This window comes from Coregonus clupeaformis, chromosome 26 (assembly GCF_020615455.1).
Source record: "Coregonus clupeaformis isolate EN_2021a chromosome 26, ASM2061545v1, whole genome shotgun sequence".
Taxonomy (NCBI): Eukaryota; Metazoa; Chordata; class Actinopteri; order Salmoniformes; family Salmonidae; genus Coregonus; species Coregonus clupeaformis.
This window is the reverse complement of record NC_059217.1, coordinates 33,313,706-33,330,857: the sequence shown is the minus strand read 5'-3', so window position 1 is coordinate 33,330,857 and position 17,152 is coordinate 33,313,706. Positions and strand designations below refer to the sequence as shown.

The window sequence follows — 17,152 nt, the reverse complement described above, 5'->3', positions numbered from 1 at the left end:
TTTCTTTTTTTGCTGAGTTTATATATATTTTTTCTGAGATTTCTTATATCTCTCAGATATAGGACAGACACTATAAAACATACTTCCCTTTGATTTATTGTTTGACCAAATTCAATGTTTCATCAAATCATTTTTGTATATATTTTTTTGTTATACCATAAAATAGCTAAATGATCCTTGGTATGACCATCTTAAAACAATTCTATATGCTAGCTAAGTAGAAACCCAGCCCCGGGCCCTTAGACCCTCATCTTACTGACTCTGATAATGAGATAATCGTACCAAGCTCCACCCACACACACACACACACACACATACAGACACACAGTTCAGTCCTTTGCCCCCCCTCCCCCCATTTTCTCGACTGGCCCCTGCAGCGAGCTGATTGGAGGAAGAGGATTCTAAGCGAGTGGACTGGTTAATTATTCTCGAATGGCCCCTGCAGCGAGCTGTCTGGAGGAAGAGGATTCTAAGTGAGCGGACTGGTTAATTATGCTAATCCAGTGGGCAGATAACGAGATGCTTAATACCTCACTGAGACACACACACACAGAGTTCTCTGCCGGTGTGGGTACCACTGTTATCCTCTGGAGAGAGATAGTCTCTGTGAGAAAATATGAGACTTTGTCAGAGAGAGAAAGAGAGATAGAAATGAGTGTGTGAGAATCAGAGAGAATCACAGCTCCATACCACCCCCCCCCCCCCTCCCGCTCCTCTGATGTGTGTGTGTGTGTCTCTGTTTTCTCTGTGTTGTGACTAGGCAGGGATCCATGCTGGCTCTTTTAACAGACTGATTCTAAACTAATTTTTATTTTACGGTGCATCCCTCTGCCAACTTCTATTGGATTTATAGTCATCTTCCTGGCTTCCTTTCTTCTCCCTCTATCTCTTTCTCTGTTCAATGCAGCGTTTTACTGAATCCACAGAGCTGGCCACACCACCGTTTGTGTGTGTGTGTTCATGTGTGTGCGAGCGTTCATGTGTGTGTGATTGTGTCTGCATGCGTGCATGTGTTGTCCGACTGACTCTCTCTCTCTCTTTCTCGCTCTCAATCTCTCTCTCTCTCCCACTCTCTTTCTCTGTCTCTGCCTGCCAGACCTCAAACTGCAGCCTGCAGCTGCACTGACCAGCACTGGGCTGGGGGAGGGAGGGAGGGAGGGAGGGAGGGAGGAGAGGGAGAGGAGAGGAGAGGAGAGGAGGAGAGGAGAGGAGAGGAGAGGAGAGGAGAGGAGAGGAGAGGAGAGGAGAGGGAGAGGAGAGGAGAGGAGAGGAGAGGAGAGGAGAGGAGAGCCGAACGGGAGAGTGAAGATGTGAGGGGGAGAGAAGGGAGGGCAGTGCGAAAGAAAGAGAGGGAGGAAGCGAATGGGAGGACAGACAGAGAGAAATAATGATTATCCTCCCCTCCTTCCCTCCCCCTCCTCCTGCCCCCTCTGACTCCCTCGCTCCTGATGGTCGGCCCAGGACGATCCACCTCCTTCCTGATTTAAAAGAAATCACTGGCCGAGGCTCGTAAAGCTCGCTACATCCATCACCGAGGTCTATCCCCCTGCAAGAGAGAGCTGTCAATCACTGACATATTCGCCAGGGGCAACACGGGTTCCAACCACAGATTCTGAAAGCAATTCTGTTAGACTTAAAAACATTCCTGTGAGTGTGACCTACTGACGGGTTTGCTTTAACCTAAGACCTCAAGAATGTGTCGAGGGGATCCCAAAAATGTTCTGCACACAACCCCATATTTGCACTAGAAAATGCATGGGACCCCACTTGGGAAAATTATAGGCCTATTCCCTATATAACACTATTTGTTCATATTCACTAAATGTTAGGTCCTGCAGGCTGTCTGAACATGATAATGACATGAAAGCACATTTAATAGTGTAAAAGGCCCTTAGTTGACAATCTGTACCCATTTGTTTGATAAGTGTTTTCTCCAGCCATTTCAATTTCAGGGGACCCCATCTCAAGTTTGGTAAACACTGTGTTGGCCCACTAAGCAAAAGCCTTAATATTTGCTCGGGGAGATATAACAAGTCTTCAGTTCTCAGGCAAGGTTACTTATGTGAAATGCGTACTTACAAGCCCCTTAACAAACAATGCAGTTCAAGAGATAGAGTTAAGGAAATATTTACTAAATAAACTAAAGTAAAAAATAAAATAAAACTTAACACAATAAAATAACAATAACGAGGCTATATACAGGGGGTACCGGTACAGAGTCAATGTGCGGGGGTACAGGTTAGTCAAGGTAATTTTGTACGTGTAGGTAGGGTTAAAGTGACTATGCATCTGTCTCCACGGGACACGTACAGTGATCGGAGCAGCAGCAGCACCCCAGACTCTGAAATAGCTGAGCCCTCCTTCTCACAGGATTGAATGTGACAGGTAGGCAACAACACTAAAAACACTTTCATTCTTTGACTTTTTTAAAGCCTGGAATTCAAACTGATATGCTGGTGAAATGGAGCATATCAGTATGGTTTCTAGGCTACCAAACTTCATTAGCCATAATTTGCTGGAACCATGTATCTGCCCATAAACATTATTTCTTGCAGAGGGAAAGGAACAATGAAGAGCTGAAAGAGGAAACATTTTTTATGGAGGATCATCACAAAAGGGCTAAATGAGTTTTTTTAAGACATGTTTCCTGACCTCCCTGAACGGTATTGTTGGTTTTTTCTATGCTCCTGCCAAAAGGTAGGCAGCCATCAAATGTAACTGTCATTATGGGTCAAACAGGCCTCAGAAGTCGTTACATGCAGTAGTAACCTGTAGCTCAGTTGGTAGAGCATGGCGCTTGCAACGCCAGGGTTGTGGGTTCGTTTCCCACGGGGGGCCAGTATGAAAAATGTATGTACTCACTAACTGTAAGTCACTCTGGATAAGAGCGTCTGCTAAATGACTAAAATGTAAAATGTAAATGTTATGGACACCTCTATAAGCATTAGATCCATTCCAACCGACTATGTTGTGCCATACTGAACAGGGCCTTGGTCTGTTATACACCTGTTCTGTGCCAAACTGACAATGCATCTTATTCAATGTGCCTCTATGAATGTTCCATATTTATATCTGTGAATGTACCATTTGAGCAGGGCCAGACTAACGTATTTGGACCCCCGGGGCATCGACCTATGTCAGCTAACTTACATGTCAACACATTTCGCCATGGAGCAGAGAGAAAATTTGCAGTTTTATAATGCTATTCTACACATTTTATCATGAGGCTAAGGGAAAATGTTGCAGTTTTAAAGCAAATTTCCTGCAATTCTACACTTTTTGCCATGGGGCAGAGGATTTTGTTGCTGTTTTATAGCTCATCTCATGCTTTTGTTCACATTTTGCCATAGGGCTGAGAGAAAATTGTGCGTGCCCGTTCGGTAATCCAGCCCTGCATTTGAGACCTGCTCAATGTAAAGGTCCATTATATATTTTGTGTTAAATCATGTACCTGATTGAAATTCTCAATGAATGTAAAGTATAATGTATTGTAATGACCCAGCTGGGTCATAAAGTAAAAGAGAGACGGGCACCAGGTGTACAGGCAGAACACAGGTTTATTCCTGAATGGGCTATTGTTCAGGCCACAGCCCACGCCGCTAAACCTAGAACATACACAAATATAACATGTCAAGTCAAGGGTCCCAAAACAGAAGAGAGAGAGATGAGACCGTAACCCCTATTTAAGCATTCCAAAACCCCGCGGGATTACCCATCATACCCCCCCACCCTTTCCATCTGTCCTGGCATATTTAACCCCTGCTAGCACCCATGAGAACGATAACACACCCACGAACACAGAACACAATACCGGGTCGTTACATAGCCCCCCCCCCTTTCTAAACCCTAGCCCCTAGGGTTACAAAACAAAATCCTTAAAACGACCCGGAGGTCGCATCAGTCTCTTGTGCCTCCCCTTGACTCTCACTGGTGGACCCCCAGAACACTCATCTGCCCCAATGTCATTTCCAGCGCCCTCCGAAGAGGCAGCCCCGTTCCAGGCTCAGGTTGCGCTAGAGTCTCCTCGCTAGACTGTCCCCGTGTGCTCACATCAGAGTCCTCACTTCCATTCCCTACCGTTTTCCTCCCTCTGTAGGGCGCCAATCGGTCCCGGTGGACCACCACCTTCCTGCTCCGTGGGGGAACCTCCACCCGGTACGTCACCTCCCCCACTCTCTCTATCACCAGACATGGCCCCACCCAGGCACTGTCCAGCTTTGGGCACCGTCCTTCTTGCGCGTGGGGTTGTGAAGCCACACGCGTTCTCCCGCTCCAAAGTGCCTCCCCCTAGCGCGTGAGTCATAGTGGCACTTTTGGCGCATTCCTGCGTTCTCGAGTTGCTCTCTTGCGAAGGTGTGAGCCGCTTCTAACCGGTTCTGCAGACGACAAACATAGTTCGGGCCAGGCAAAACCCCGTCGTCGTTATCAGGAGGGTGGCCAAACGTCAGTTCAGCTGGGGTGCGCAACTCACGACCTAACATTAGTAGCGCTGGGGAGCACGCAGTCGATTCTTGAACAGCCGACCTACATGCCATAAGAATAAACGGTAAGTGGGTGTCCCAATCTCTCTGGTGTTTTGAGGTAACGATAGCCAGCTGTTGTGCTAATGTTCTGTTAAATCTTTCCACCAGCCCATCACTCTGGGGGTGAAGCGGAGTAGTGCGCGTCTTCTCCGCGCCTAACCGTCTACACAACTCTGAGAACACCCGTGACTCAGTCTCTCCCCTGGTCGCTGTGTATAGACTGTGGCACCCCAAACCGACTGATTATTCCCCTTACCAATGCATCAGCTACTGTTTCTGCCTCCTGGTCTGGGAGAGCGTAAGCCTCTGGCCACTTGGTGAAGTAGTCCATAGCAGTTAGAATCCACCTCTTACCGCTGTCTGTGGTTGGAAACGGTCCAACTATGTCTACCCCCAGTCTCTCCATGGGCTCCCCTACTGGGAATTGTTGTAGGAGGGCGTGTGACTGACCTGGAGGTCCTTTCTTAGCAGCACACTCGTCGCACTGCCTGCAAAAGTCCTCCACATCCCTCCTGTGCCTGGCCCATGAGAAGCCTTTACGTACGCGCTTTAACGTTTTGGGAGACCCCAAAATGCCCTGCGCCTACTCCCCCGTGAAGCTGCTGTAACACGCTCCCTTGCAGCCTTTTGGGAACCACTACCTGCCACGTAATTTCTCCAGTAGCTGGCTTTTTCCACCCCCTCTGGAGCACTCCCTCAGCCACTCTAAGGACTGAGAATTTAGACCACAGTCCTTTGGTGACTGGTGATAGAGGGGCTACTTCCCCCCACGGCGGTCGTCTTCTCTCTTCCACCCACCCCAGCACAGGACGCAGCTCTGCGTCCTCCTCCTGGCGACGCCTCCACTCCCCGACGTCCACAGCCTCAAGCTCCCGGCACTCTGTCACCCTCAGCTGACTCACCGTGGCGGTGACTCCCTCCTCCATGCACAGTTCCCTCTCTCCCTCCACCCGTTTGGCGCAGTACCCACAGCCGTCCACAGCACACGGGCGGCGGGACAAGGCGTCTGCATTGCTGTGGCGAAGGCCGTCCTGTGCTCCACCTGGAAGTCGTAGGGTTGCAGCTCCTCCAACCAGCGGGCGATCTGACCCTCTGGCTCCTTGAAGGAGAGAAGCCACTGCAGGGCGGAGTGATCCGTCCGCACCACAAACGGCAGGCCCCCCAGGTAGTACTTGAAATGGCATACTGCTGCCACGACAGCCAAAAGCTCCCTCCTTGTCACGCAGTAGCGTTTTTCAGCCTTATCAAAAGTTCTGCTGTAATAAGCTACTACGTGCTCCCCGTCAGAACCACGCTGAGCCAGCACAGCCCCCAAGCCCTCATTGCTTGCGTCGGTGTCCAGGATAAACGGACGGTTCGGGTCTGGTGAGGACAGGACAGGGGCCTCCACCAGGGCACGTTTGAGGGCCTCAAACGCCCGCTGGTGCTCTTCGGTCCACTGAAAAACAGTGTCCTTCTTGAGAAGGTGGTTCAAAGGAGCTGCTATCCCCGCAAACCCTTTCACAAACCTATGATAGTAGGATGCCAGACCCAGGAAGCTCTTAACCTCTTTTTTCCCCCTTGGAATTGGCCACCCCCTCACAGCCTCCACTTTGTCTGGCATCGTGCTGATGCCCTCACCACCCAGCTGATGATCCAGGAACGCCACCTCCCTTTGCATGAAATGGCACTTTTCCGGGTATAATTTTAGCCCCGCCTCCGAGATCCTCTCCAGCACTCGCCTAAGTGCCCCCAGTGCCCCCTCAAACGATGTGCCGTGCACCAATATGTCGTCTAGGTACACAACACACTCGTCTCTCGGAATCCCCACCAGCACTCTGTCCATGAGCCTCTCAAAGGTGGCAGGAGCATTACAAAGCCCGAAGCACAGCACCTTGAACTGCCAATGGCCCCTATCCGTGGAGAAGGCAGTTTTTTCACGTGCCCCAGGCGAGAGGGGTACCTGCCAGTAGCCACTGCGCAGATCAAGGGAAGAGAACCACGAGGACCCTCTGACGTGGTCTAGCGACTCATCGATCCTCGGTATGGGGTAAGAGTCTTTAGTGGTGACAGAATTTAGGCCCCTGTAGTCCGCACAAAACCTAAGTTTACCCCCTTTCTTAGGCACCATGACGACCGGCGCGGACCATGGGCTATCTGATGGCTCAATGAAATCAGCCCGCAACATGTCAGCAATAGCTGTGGCTGCTGCTTCCCTCTTGGCAAGGGGAATGCGACGGGGCCGAATTTTAATGGGTTGGTTGTCCCCAGTGTCGATGTCGTGCTGAACCATGTGCGTTTGCCCTACCTCATCTTCCCCCCAAGCGAAGCTATCTTTAAAGTCAAACAGCAGCTGCTTTAACTGTCTCTGTTGTCTCTCATCCAGACCTTGACAGTTTTTCAGCCACACAGCCTCAACGGCGTCGATAACTTCCTCCTTCCCCCGTCGGGCTGATGGGGTGAAGGAGCCAGTGTGTTTTGGGCTACTGGGCTGCCTGTGCTTGCACCATTATGGGGAGTGAAGGTCGTTGCCGCCGGAGACAGCTGCTGGGATGGCACAACGACCAAGGGAGCAGCCGGGACGACCAGTGGAGTTTCGGCAAGCTTGGAGGAAGACGGAGGGACAGCCCTGCCCCCTGCTGGCCCTCCCGAAGGCGACATTCCCACTGTGGGCCCCCCGACAGCCTCAAAGGGCCCGAAGCTAAGTCCAACTGAGCCCCACAGTTTTTCAAAAGTCCATTCCCAGTATACAGGGGTCCTGTACCGCTGCTACCCACACCGGACACCCCACAGTTCTCCCCCCACAGTCACAGACAACCGACACTTCCCTAACATGGGGGCTAGCTCCCCCGTGACAGTCCGTAGCTGGACAAGGGTCGGCTCCACCCGCACCCCAACAGGTAGTATGTCTGGTCTCACCAGGGTTACTGTAGAGCCCGTGTCGACCAGGGCCAAACATTCCACCCCCTCTACCTTGACGATGACATTGCAGAAGTCCCCAATGGTGGTACGTCCCACCACAACTACCGGACTAGGAAACACGGTGGCAGCTACACCCTGGGGAAGCAGGTCCCCACCCTCTTGCCTGCGCTGCTGGGTACCTCTTCTGCTTACTGTGGGTTCGGGGGCGGAGGGGTGGGCCCACGGTGCCCCCTGCGCGAGAACCCGCTGTCGTTTCCCTGGTGACGGGAGAATCTGCCACACTCCCGCTGAATGTGGCCAGGCTGGCCACAACCCCAGCAGACAATGGGAGTTGAGCTGACACTGCGATGTTGTCTGGAGCCCCTTTCAATGACAAGCGAAGCGGTCTTGACTAACCCGCCCAACTCGTCGACCCACTCTGGTTTGGTGACCCCCGGCACCCCGGCCGCCGCTGCCTTCACCTCTGGTTGACTGGCAACCTCCACTCTCACTCCCTCACCCCAGATCAGCTCCCTCTTCCTGGCTATCTCCACTGCAGCCCGCAGAGATGCTGGGTCTGACATCTGAACATGCTTCCCCAGTTCGGTGGGGGAGAGCGCTCTAATAAAACTGTCCCGTGCCAGCTTGTCTTGCACCCCAATCGGCATAGTTGCATAAGCCCGCCTGGTCAGGCTCAGAATATCACTTGCCAACGCCTTTAATGATTCCCCCTGAAGTCTCTTTTTGTTACTCAGTTCAATCCGCAGCATGTTGGGCTGTGCATCGCTGCCGAAACGGCCCCCCAATGCCTCCACTAGCGCACCGTAGTCGCCCCTCTCGTCCGGGGCTAGCATTAGCAGGCATTCCGACGCCTCCTCTGCCAGGCTCAGGGCAAGCTGTAACCCTTTCGTCTCGTCAGACCACCTCCCGGCTCTAGCCAACAACTCGAATTGAGTGAAAAAAAACTTCCCATTTACCTTGTCCATTGAACTTTGGAAGTTTAGCCGCTACCGTGGCTAATGGCAATAGGGCGCTGCCATCTCTGTTTACATAAGGAGGCCCAGCCATTTCCGCACGCGGTGACGTCGATATCTCCGTCGCCGTGACGTCTGTTCTGGTCGAGCGGTTTGAAGGAAAACCCGCCCGTTCTGCCATCTTGCTGACTGACAATTTAACTTCCGCCATGTGGCTCTCCAGCTCTTCTACAGCCGTTGTCGCCTGACCCTCCCGACCGGGTACACCCGAGCCCACAACGGACACTTTGTCCGACTCTTCCTTAATTTTCCGCCTCGCCCCGATCATCATGACCGTAGATGCGAGTCACGCTAAAGCTAACCACGGCCTATACTGAAACAGCTAACTCGCCTAATCTCGATCTATCCCGTCGTTCGAAAGCACTTCTGACACCAATGTAATGACCCAGCTGGGTCATAAAGTAAAAGAGAGACGGGCACCAGGTGTACAGGCAGAACACAGGTTTATTCCTGAATGGGCTATTGTTCAGGCCACAGCCCACGCCGCTAAACCTCGAACATACACAAATATAACATGTCAAGTCAAGGGTCCCAAAACAGAAGAGAGAGAGATGAGACCGTAACCCCTATTTAAGCATTCCAAAACCCCGCGGGATTACCCATCATACCCCCCCACCCTTTCCATCTGTCCTGGCATATTTAACCCCTGCTAGCACCCATGAGAACGATAACACACCCACGAACACAGAACACAATACCGGGTCGTTACAGTATAAAACCGTTGGCTCATTAATCATGATTAATTGTAATAAAACAGATGCCAGGAGGTAAAGGTTGCATCAGTGCCTCTGGCAAGTGTGTGTGAGGAGAACATCCCCTGGCGACTACTTTAGATATTGCTTAACATTTACGTTGCCAATCAATGACCATAAATACTTTTGAGAATAATGTAGGCCTATTTAATATCGCAATGTTATAATATACCGATTAAAAAAACACTTCCGTTCTGTGGTATTATTAATCAACTATGAAATCTATTGGTTCAAGCCATGGGCAACTAAGGCTTTATGCTTAGTCAGTGTTGTGTGTGTCAGTTTGTAACCAAGGCGATGATCCCACTATGAAAAAAGAGAAACATTACATTCAAAAAAGAGGGCGCTCAAACAGGTTCAAGGACGGTTAAGGTTGCTCAAATGAAGGCGGGATATCCGTTCCTATCCAAAAAACTCCAAGCACAGTGAAAGTGGAATAAAAAAAAGTTGGCTTTAGACATACTGATATAAAGTCAGTTTTGCGTCCCCCTTGAATTAGCGAAGGAAATGGAATGTAGCTGATCCTAGATCGGGTCCTAGATCCCTCGGGGCATTTATACCCGGAGCTGAAACTACAAAACAAGTCAATTGGTTGTAGTCTACTTCCTTGTTTTCTTTGAAACGAAATAGCTCCATACACATAAGAAAAAAGAGAAATACAACCATGACTTTCCTTCGAAGGTTTGCGACTAGGCACTGCTCTCTCTCCCGCGGTTTGGGTGCTCTATCCCCGGCGTCTCTTGGAGCTCCAGGCTCGGTAACGTTACACCGGCTGAGAGTGGAAACGCTGCCCGGCGGAGGACGCCCTTTCACCGGATACAATGACACACACACCCGCTGGCTACACACCGAGACGCCAGAGCCCGTAGAAGTGGATCTAAAGCGACTAGATGGGGAGGACACTGGTAGGAAAAGACGCTCTTTGAATCTTTATGATTTCCACTACCAGGAAACCTAGTTGACCGGTAGTAAGGTTTACAATTTTTGTGAGTCTAAGTTCCACAATTTTACCATGATTGACAACCTGGTCTCAGAGCATTTCGTATTATTCTGTACATAAATCCAGGACACTACATTTAGTATGATATGTTACATTTCGTATGGTATGTATTCATTTGTGGATGTCCATCACCCAATTTGTATTATATGTTACGAATTGCAAAATGTACAATATGTAACGAATTCACTAAACGTACTATATGTTACGAATTTGCAAGATGTATGATATGTTACAAATTCTAGCTAGGTAGCTAACGTTAGCTAGCTGGCTAATGTTAGCTAGGCTAGGGGTTAAGGTTAAATTTAGGAGTTAGATTAGAGGGTTAGGGGAAGGATTAGCTAATAGGGTTAATGTTAGGGTTAAGTGAAGTGTTAGCAAACATGCTAAGTAGTTGCAAAGTAGCTAAAATGTAGTAAGTCATTTAGTTGAAAAGTTGCTAAAATGCTAAAGTTGTCCGTGATGAGATTTGAACTCGCAACCTTTGGGTTGCTAGATGTTCGCTCTATAATCCCACCCATCCACCCCGACAAACCTTCCTAATCTGTCATTTGTAACCATACCAAACGTACCAAATCGTACTAATTTGAGTGTCCCGGATTTACGGTTACTATGTTACGCCTAGTGTATAAGACCAGGCTGTGATTGACAATGCTGAGAATCACCAGAGAGCCATAGGTAGTTGAGGTGAATAAGCTTATCCTGAAATTAAATAAAACTACCTGAAGTTACAGGGGAAGTAAGCGCACCACCTGCTGTGCCATAAAGTTCCAGACCTCTTGGTAGAGGCAGAATAAGTAGTAGCCACTTTGATACAGGGAGTGTTGTGTGGCAGGAGCTTCTGTACAGAGTGACAACCATTTCTGTCCAGTCTACTGTTCAATAATTAACACTGAGGTAAACACTGACCTATTTACACACACACACATGCAGGGGAGATGCTGTTTATAAAAAAAGCCTTCAGCCTAGCCACAGGTCAGACACAGCCTCAGGCAATCACCTCCTGTCTCTTTCCCTCCTTTCCTCCCTCCATCACCTCCTCTCCTTCCCACTCCCTCCATCGATCCTCAAATCTAAAGTGACAATATCATCAACAACTGCACCTAGGCCTGTGCATCTGCTCATATCTCAAATGCACAAACAATAACACACACAAATCAAATCAAATCAAATCAAATTGTATTGGTCACATGCGCCGAATACAACAGGTGCAGACATTACAGTGAAATGCTTACTTACAGCCCTTAACCAACAGTGCATTTATTTTAAACAAAAAAAGTAAGAATAAAACAACAACAAAAAAGTGTTGAGAAAAAAGAGCAGAAGTAAAATAAAGTGACAGTAGGGAGGCTATATATACAGTAAAATAAAGTGACAGTAGGGAGGCTATATATACAGGGGGGTACCGTTGCAGAGTCAATGTGCGGGGGCACCGGCTACGTGTCTATCTAATGTGCGGGGGCACATACACGTGTCTATCTTCTTGAGGAAGTACACGTGACTCTCTCTCTCTCTCTCTCTGTAGGTATAGCTGAGGTGTTGATGTGCCGTCAGAAGGCAAGGAACGCTCTGGGCCGTGTGTTTGTCTCTCAGGTGGGTTTTTATCTCTTATTGATTCTTAACACACACACACACACACACACACACACACACACTGAATTGATAACTATTGATCAGAGGTGTGGACTCAAGTCACATGACTTGGACTGGAGTCTGACTTGATAGAAAATAAAATAACTTGAGACTTGACTTGACTTGGAGCCTCAAGACTCGGGACTCGACTTTGACTTGAGACTGATGACTTCAAATTATCTGGCCAGGTTTTGTTACGTTTTGTCACTCATTTCGCCCCAGTCTGAGGTCCTGAGCGCTCTGGAGCAGGTTTTCATCAAGGATCTCTCTGTACTTTGTTCTGTTCATCTTTTCCATGATCCTGACTAGTCTCCCAGTCCCTGCCGCTGAAAAACATCACCACAGAATGATGCTTCCACCACCATGCTTCACCGTAGGGATGGTGCCAGGTTTCCTCCCGACGTGACGCTTGGCATTCAGGCCAAAGAGTTCAATCTTGGTTTCATCAGACCAGAGAATCTTGTTTCTCATGGCCTGAGAGTCTTTAGGTGCCTTTTGGCAAACTCCAAGCGGGCTGTCCTGTGCCTTTTACTGAGGAGTGTCTTCCGTCTGGCCACTCTACCATAATGGCCTGATTGGTGGAGTGCAGCAGAGATGGTTGTCCTTCTGGAAGGTTCTCCCATCTCCACAGAGGAACTCTAGAACTCTGTCAGAGTGACCATCGTGTTCTTGGTCACCTCCCTGACCAAGGCCCTTCTCCCCCGATTGGTCAGTTTGGCCGGGCGGCCAGCTCTAGGAAGCGTCTTGGTGGTTCCAAACTTCTTCCATTTAAGAATGATGGAGGAGACTGTGTTCTTGGGGACCTTCAATGCTGCAGACATTTTTTGGTACCCTTCCCAAGATCTGTGCCTCGAGACAATCCTGTCTCGGAGCTCTACGGACAATTCCTTTGACATGGCTTGGTTTTTGCTCTGACAAGCACTGTCAACTGTGGGACCTTATATAGACAGGTGTGTGCCTTTCCAAATCATGTCCAATCAATTGAATTTACCACAGGTGGACTCCAATCAAGTTGTAGAAACATCTCAAGGATGATCAATGGAAACAGGATGCACCTGAGCTCAATTTCGAGTCTCATAGCAAAGGGTCTGAATACTTATGTAAATTTTATTTTTTATTTTTAATAAATTAGCAACATTTTCTAAAAACCTGTTTTCGCTTTGTCATTATGGGGTATTGTGTGTAGATTGATGAGGAAAATGTTTTATTTGATACATGTTAGAATAAGGCTGTAACGTAACAAAATGTGGAAAAAGTCAAGGGATCTGAATACTTTCCAATGGCACTGTATATACCTTAGTGGTGGTAGTGACTACTGTGCCTTCAGAAAGTATTCATACCCCTTGACTTATTCCTCATTTTGTTGTGTTACAGCCTAAATTCAAAATTGATTAAATTGAATGTTTTTCTCACCTATATACACACAATTCCTCATAATGACAGTGAAAACATGTTTTTAGAAATGTTGACAAATGTATTGAAAATGAAATAAAGAAATATCTCATTTACATAAGTATTCACACCCCTGAGTCAATACTTTGTAGAAGCAACTTTTGCAGTGACTACAGCTGTTAGGCTTTTTGGGTGAGTCTCTAAGAGCTTTCCACACCTGGATTGTGCAACATTTGCCCATTTACTTCTTGGTATCAACTAGTGTAGATTTGGCTTTGTGTTTTAGGTTATTGTCCTGTTAAAAAGGTGAATTCATCTCCCTGTGTCTGTTGGAAAGCAGATAGAACCAGGTTTTCCTCTAGGATTTTTCCTGTGCTTAGCTCTTCCGTTTCAGCACTCTTCTTCAATGGCTGTGTGAAGTTGCTGGATATTGGCGGGAACTGGAACACGCTGTCGTACACCTCGATCCAGAGCATCCCAAACATGCTTAATGGGTGACATGTCTGGTTAGTATGCAGGCCATGGAAGAACTGGGGCATTTTCATCTTCCAGGAATTGTGTACAGATCCTTACGACATGGGGCGGTGCATTATCATGCTGAAACATGAGTTGATGGCGGTGGATAAATGGCACGACAATGGGCCTCAGGATCTTGTCACAGTATCTCTGTGCATTCAAGTTGGCATTGATAAAAGTCTGTAGCTTATGCCTGCCCATACCATAACCCCACCGCCACCATGGGGCACTCTGTTGACAACGTTGACATCAGCAAACCGCTCGCCCACACAACGCCATACACGTGGTGTGCGGTTGTGAGGCCGGTTGGATGCACTGCCAAATTCTCTAAAGTGACGTTGGAGGTGGCTTATGGTAGAGAAATTAACATTAAATTCTCTGGCAATAGCTATGGTGGATTTTCCTGCAGTCAGCATGCCAATTGCACGCTTCCTCAAAACTTGAGACAGCTTTGGCATTGTGTTATGTGACAACTGCAGACTTTAGAGTGGCCTTTTATTGTCCCCAGCACAAGGTGCACCTGTGTAATTAATCAACATGTTTAATCAGCTTCTTGATATGCTACATCTGTCAGGTGGATGGATTATCTTGGCAAAGGAGAAATGGTCACTAACAGGGATGTAAACAAATTTGTGCACAAAATGTGAGAGAAATGAAGCTTTTTGTGTGTATGGAAAATGTCTGTGATCTTTTATGTCAGCTCATGAAACATGGGACCAACACTTTACATGTTGCGTTTATATTTTTGTTCCGTGTATGTGACTTGTTAAGAAACTTATTGACTAGAGATATTTCAGCTTTTCATTTTTAATACATTTAAAAAAATGTCTAAAAACATAATTCCACTTTTACGTTATGTGGTATTGTGTGTAGGCTGGTGACATTTTTTAAATGTATTTAATCCATTTTAAATTCAGGCTGTAACACAACAAAATGTAGAACAAGTAAAGGGGTGTGAATACTTTCTGAAGTATATAGTATAGTATATGTATATGTCTAAAGATAGTTGTAACATCGCACAAACTTCAATACTTATGGGATGAAGATGTAACATATTCTGGCTAATCAATTACCATATTTGTGAGGAGGAAAAAGGTTACAGACAGATAATGCTTTCCATCCGATCCTGCAACCTCCGCTGCATACAGGTAGGCCATATGATCCTGCTTGCTCTGGATTCCAGAGAAGTGGCAATGTGACATGATATCCCTAGTTGATATTGACTGCTAACATGAATGACTTTCAGCTCAAAATGCAGGTGAATGACTCAGTTTATTTCTATATCTTGCGTTTTGAAAAGGCATCACCGTTTATGGCTGTAATGACAGGCTATATTGTGTGTGCGTGTACGCCCTGTGCACGCTTGCATGTGCTTGCACGGGGGTCGCAAGCTTTGAACCATTCCTTTTTGGGGGTCGCGGGTCAAAAAGTTTGAAAACCACTGAGCTAGCGAACAAGTTGCTGATTTGCTGTACAGCTGTAGGTTTGGGTGCAGCGCAAATGTCAAATTGTAGGGAGAGAGGATTGCCAGTGTCACAGGGAGGCTGCTGAGGGGAGGACAGCTCATAATAATGGCTGGAACGGTGCAAATGGAATGTAATCAAACACCTGGAAACCATGTGTTTGATGTAAACTCAGCAAAAAAAGAAACGTCCTTTTTTCAGGACCTTGACTTTCAAAGATAACTCGTAAAAATCAAAATAACTTCACAGATCTTCATTGTAAAGGGTTTAAACACTGTTTCCCATGCTTGTTCAATGAACCATGAACAATTAATGAACATGCACCTGTGGAATGGTCATTAAGACACTAACAGCTTACAGACCGTAGGCAATTGAGGTCACAGTTATGAAAACTTAGGACACTAAAGAGGCCTTTCTACTGACTCTGAAAAACACCAAAAGAAAGATGCCCAGGGTCCCTGCTCATCTGCGTGAACGTGCATTAGGCATGCTGCAAGGAGGCATGAGGACTGCAGATGTGGCCAGGGCAATAAATTGCAATGTCCATACTGTTTATTTATTTTATTTTACCTTTATTTAACTAGGCAAGTCAGTTAAGAACAAATTCTTATTTACAATGACGGCCTACACCGGCCAAACCCGGACGACGCTGGGCCAATTGTGCGCTGCCCTATGGGACTCCCAATCCCGGCCGGTTATGATGCAGCCTGGAATCGAACCAGGGGGTCTGTAGTGACGCCTCAAACTGAGATGCAGTGCCTTAGACTGCTGCGCCACTGCGCTACAGGGTGACAGGACGGACAGCTGATCGTCCTCGCAGTGGCAGACCACGTGTAACAACACCTGAACAGGCTCGGTACATCCGAACATCACACCTGCGGGACAGGTACAGGATGGCAACAACAACTGCCCGAGTTACACCAGGAACGCACAATCCCTCCATCAGTGCTCAGACTGTCCGCAATAGGCTGAGAGAGGCTGGACTGAGGGATTGTAGGCCTGTTGTAAGGCAGGTCCTCACCAGACCTCACCGGTAACAACGTCGCCTATAGGCACAAACCCACCATCGCTGGACCTGACAGGACTGGCAAAAAGTGCTCTTCACTGACGAGTCACGGTTTTGTCTCACCAGGGGTGATGGTCGGATTCGCGTTTATCGTCGAAGGAATGAGCGTTATACTGAGGCCTGTACTCTGGAGCGGGATCGATTTGGAGGTGGAGGGTCCGTCATGGTCTGGGGCAGTGTGTCACAGCATCATTGGACTGAGCTTGTTGTCATTGCAGGCAATCTCAACGCTGTGTGTTACAGGGAAGACATCCTCCTCCCTCATGTGGTACCCTTCCTGCAGGCTCATCCTGACATGACCCTCCAGCATGAAAATGCCACCAGCCATACTGCTCGTTCTGTGCGTGATTTCCTGCAAGACAGGAATGTCAGTGTTTTGCCATGGCCAGCGAAGAGCCCGGATCTCAATCCCATTGAGCACGTCTGGGACCTGTTGGATCGGAGGGAGAGGGCTAGGACCATTCCCCCCAGAAATGTCTGGGATCTTGCAGGTGCCTTGGTGGAAGAGTGGGGTAACATCTCACAGCAAGAACTCATGGACTGCAACAGAATTGCCAGGAGGAGATGCACTGCAGTACTTAATACAGCTGGGGGCCACACCAGATACTGACTGTTACTTTTGATTTTGACCCCCCCTTTGTTCAGGGACAATTTATTCAATTTCTGTTAGTCACATGTCTGTGGATCTTGTTCAGTTTATGTCTCAGTTGTTGAATCTTGTTATGTTCATACAAATATATGTTAAGTTTGCTGAAAATAAACGCAGTTGACAGTGAGAGGATGTTTCTTTTTTTGCTGAGTTTATTTGATACCATTCCACTCATTCTGGTCCAGTCAATACCACGACCCCGTTCTCCCCAAATAAGGTGCCACCAATATAAACTGTTAACATTCCAA

General features: G+C 47.9%; 1 protein-coding gene across 1 annotated transcript in view; it reads left to right on the top strand.

Moving 5' to 3' along the window:
* Window positions 1-9,537: 9,537 nt before the first annotated feature.
* Window positions 9,538-17,152, top strand: part of LOC121540203 (enoyl-CoA hydratase domain-containing protein 2, mitochondrial) — a 31,381-nt gene continuing 23,766 nt past the window's right edge. Inside the window, exons 1-2 of the mRNA XM_041848893.2 lie at window positions 9,538-10,094; window positions 11,712-11,779. Coding sequence (XP_041704827.1) covers window positions 9,854-10,094; window positions 11,712-11,779 — 309 coding nt within the window. The 5' untranslated portion in view covers window positions 9,538-9,853. The remainder of the gene's footprint in view (window positions 10,095-11,711; window positions 11,780-17,152) is intronic.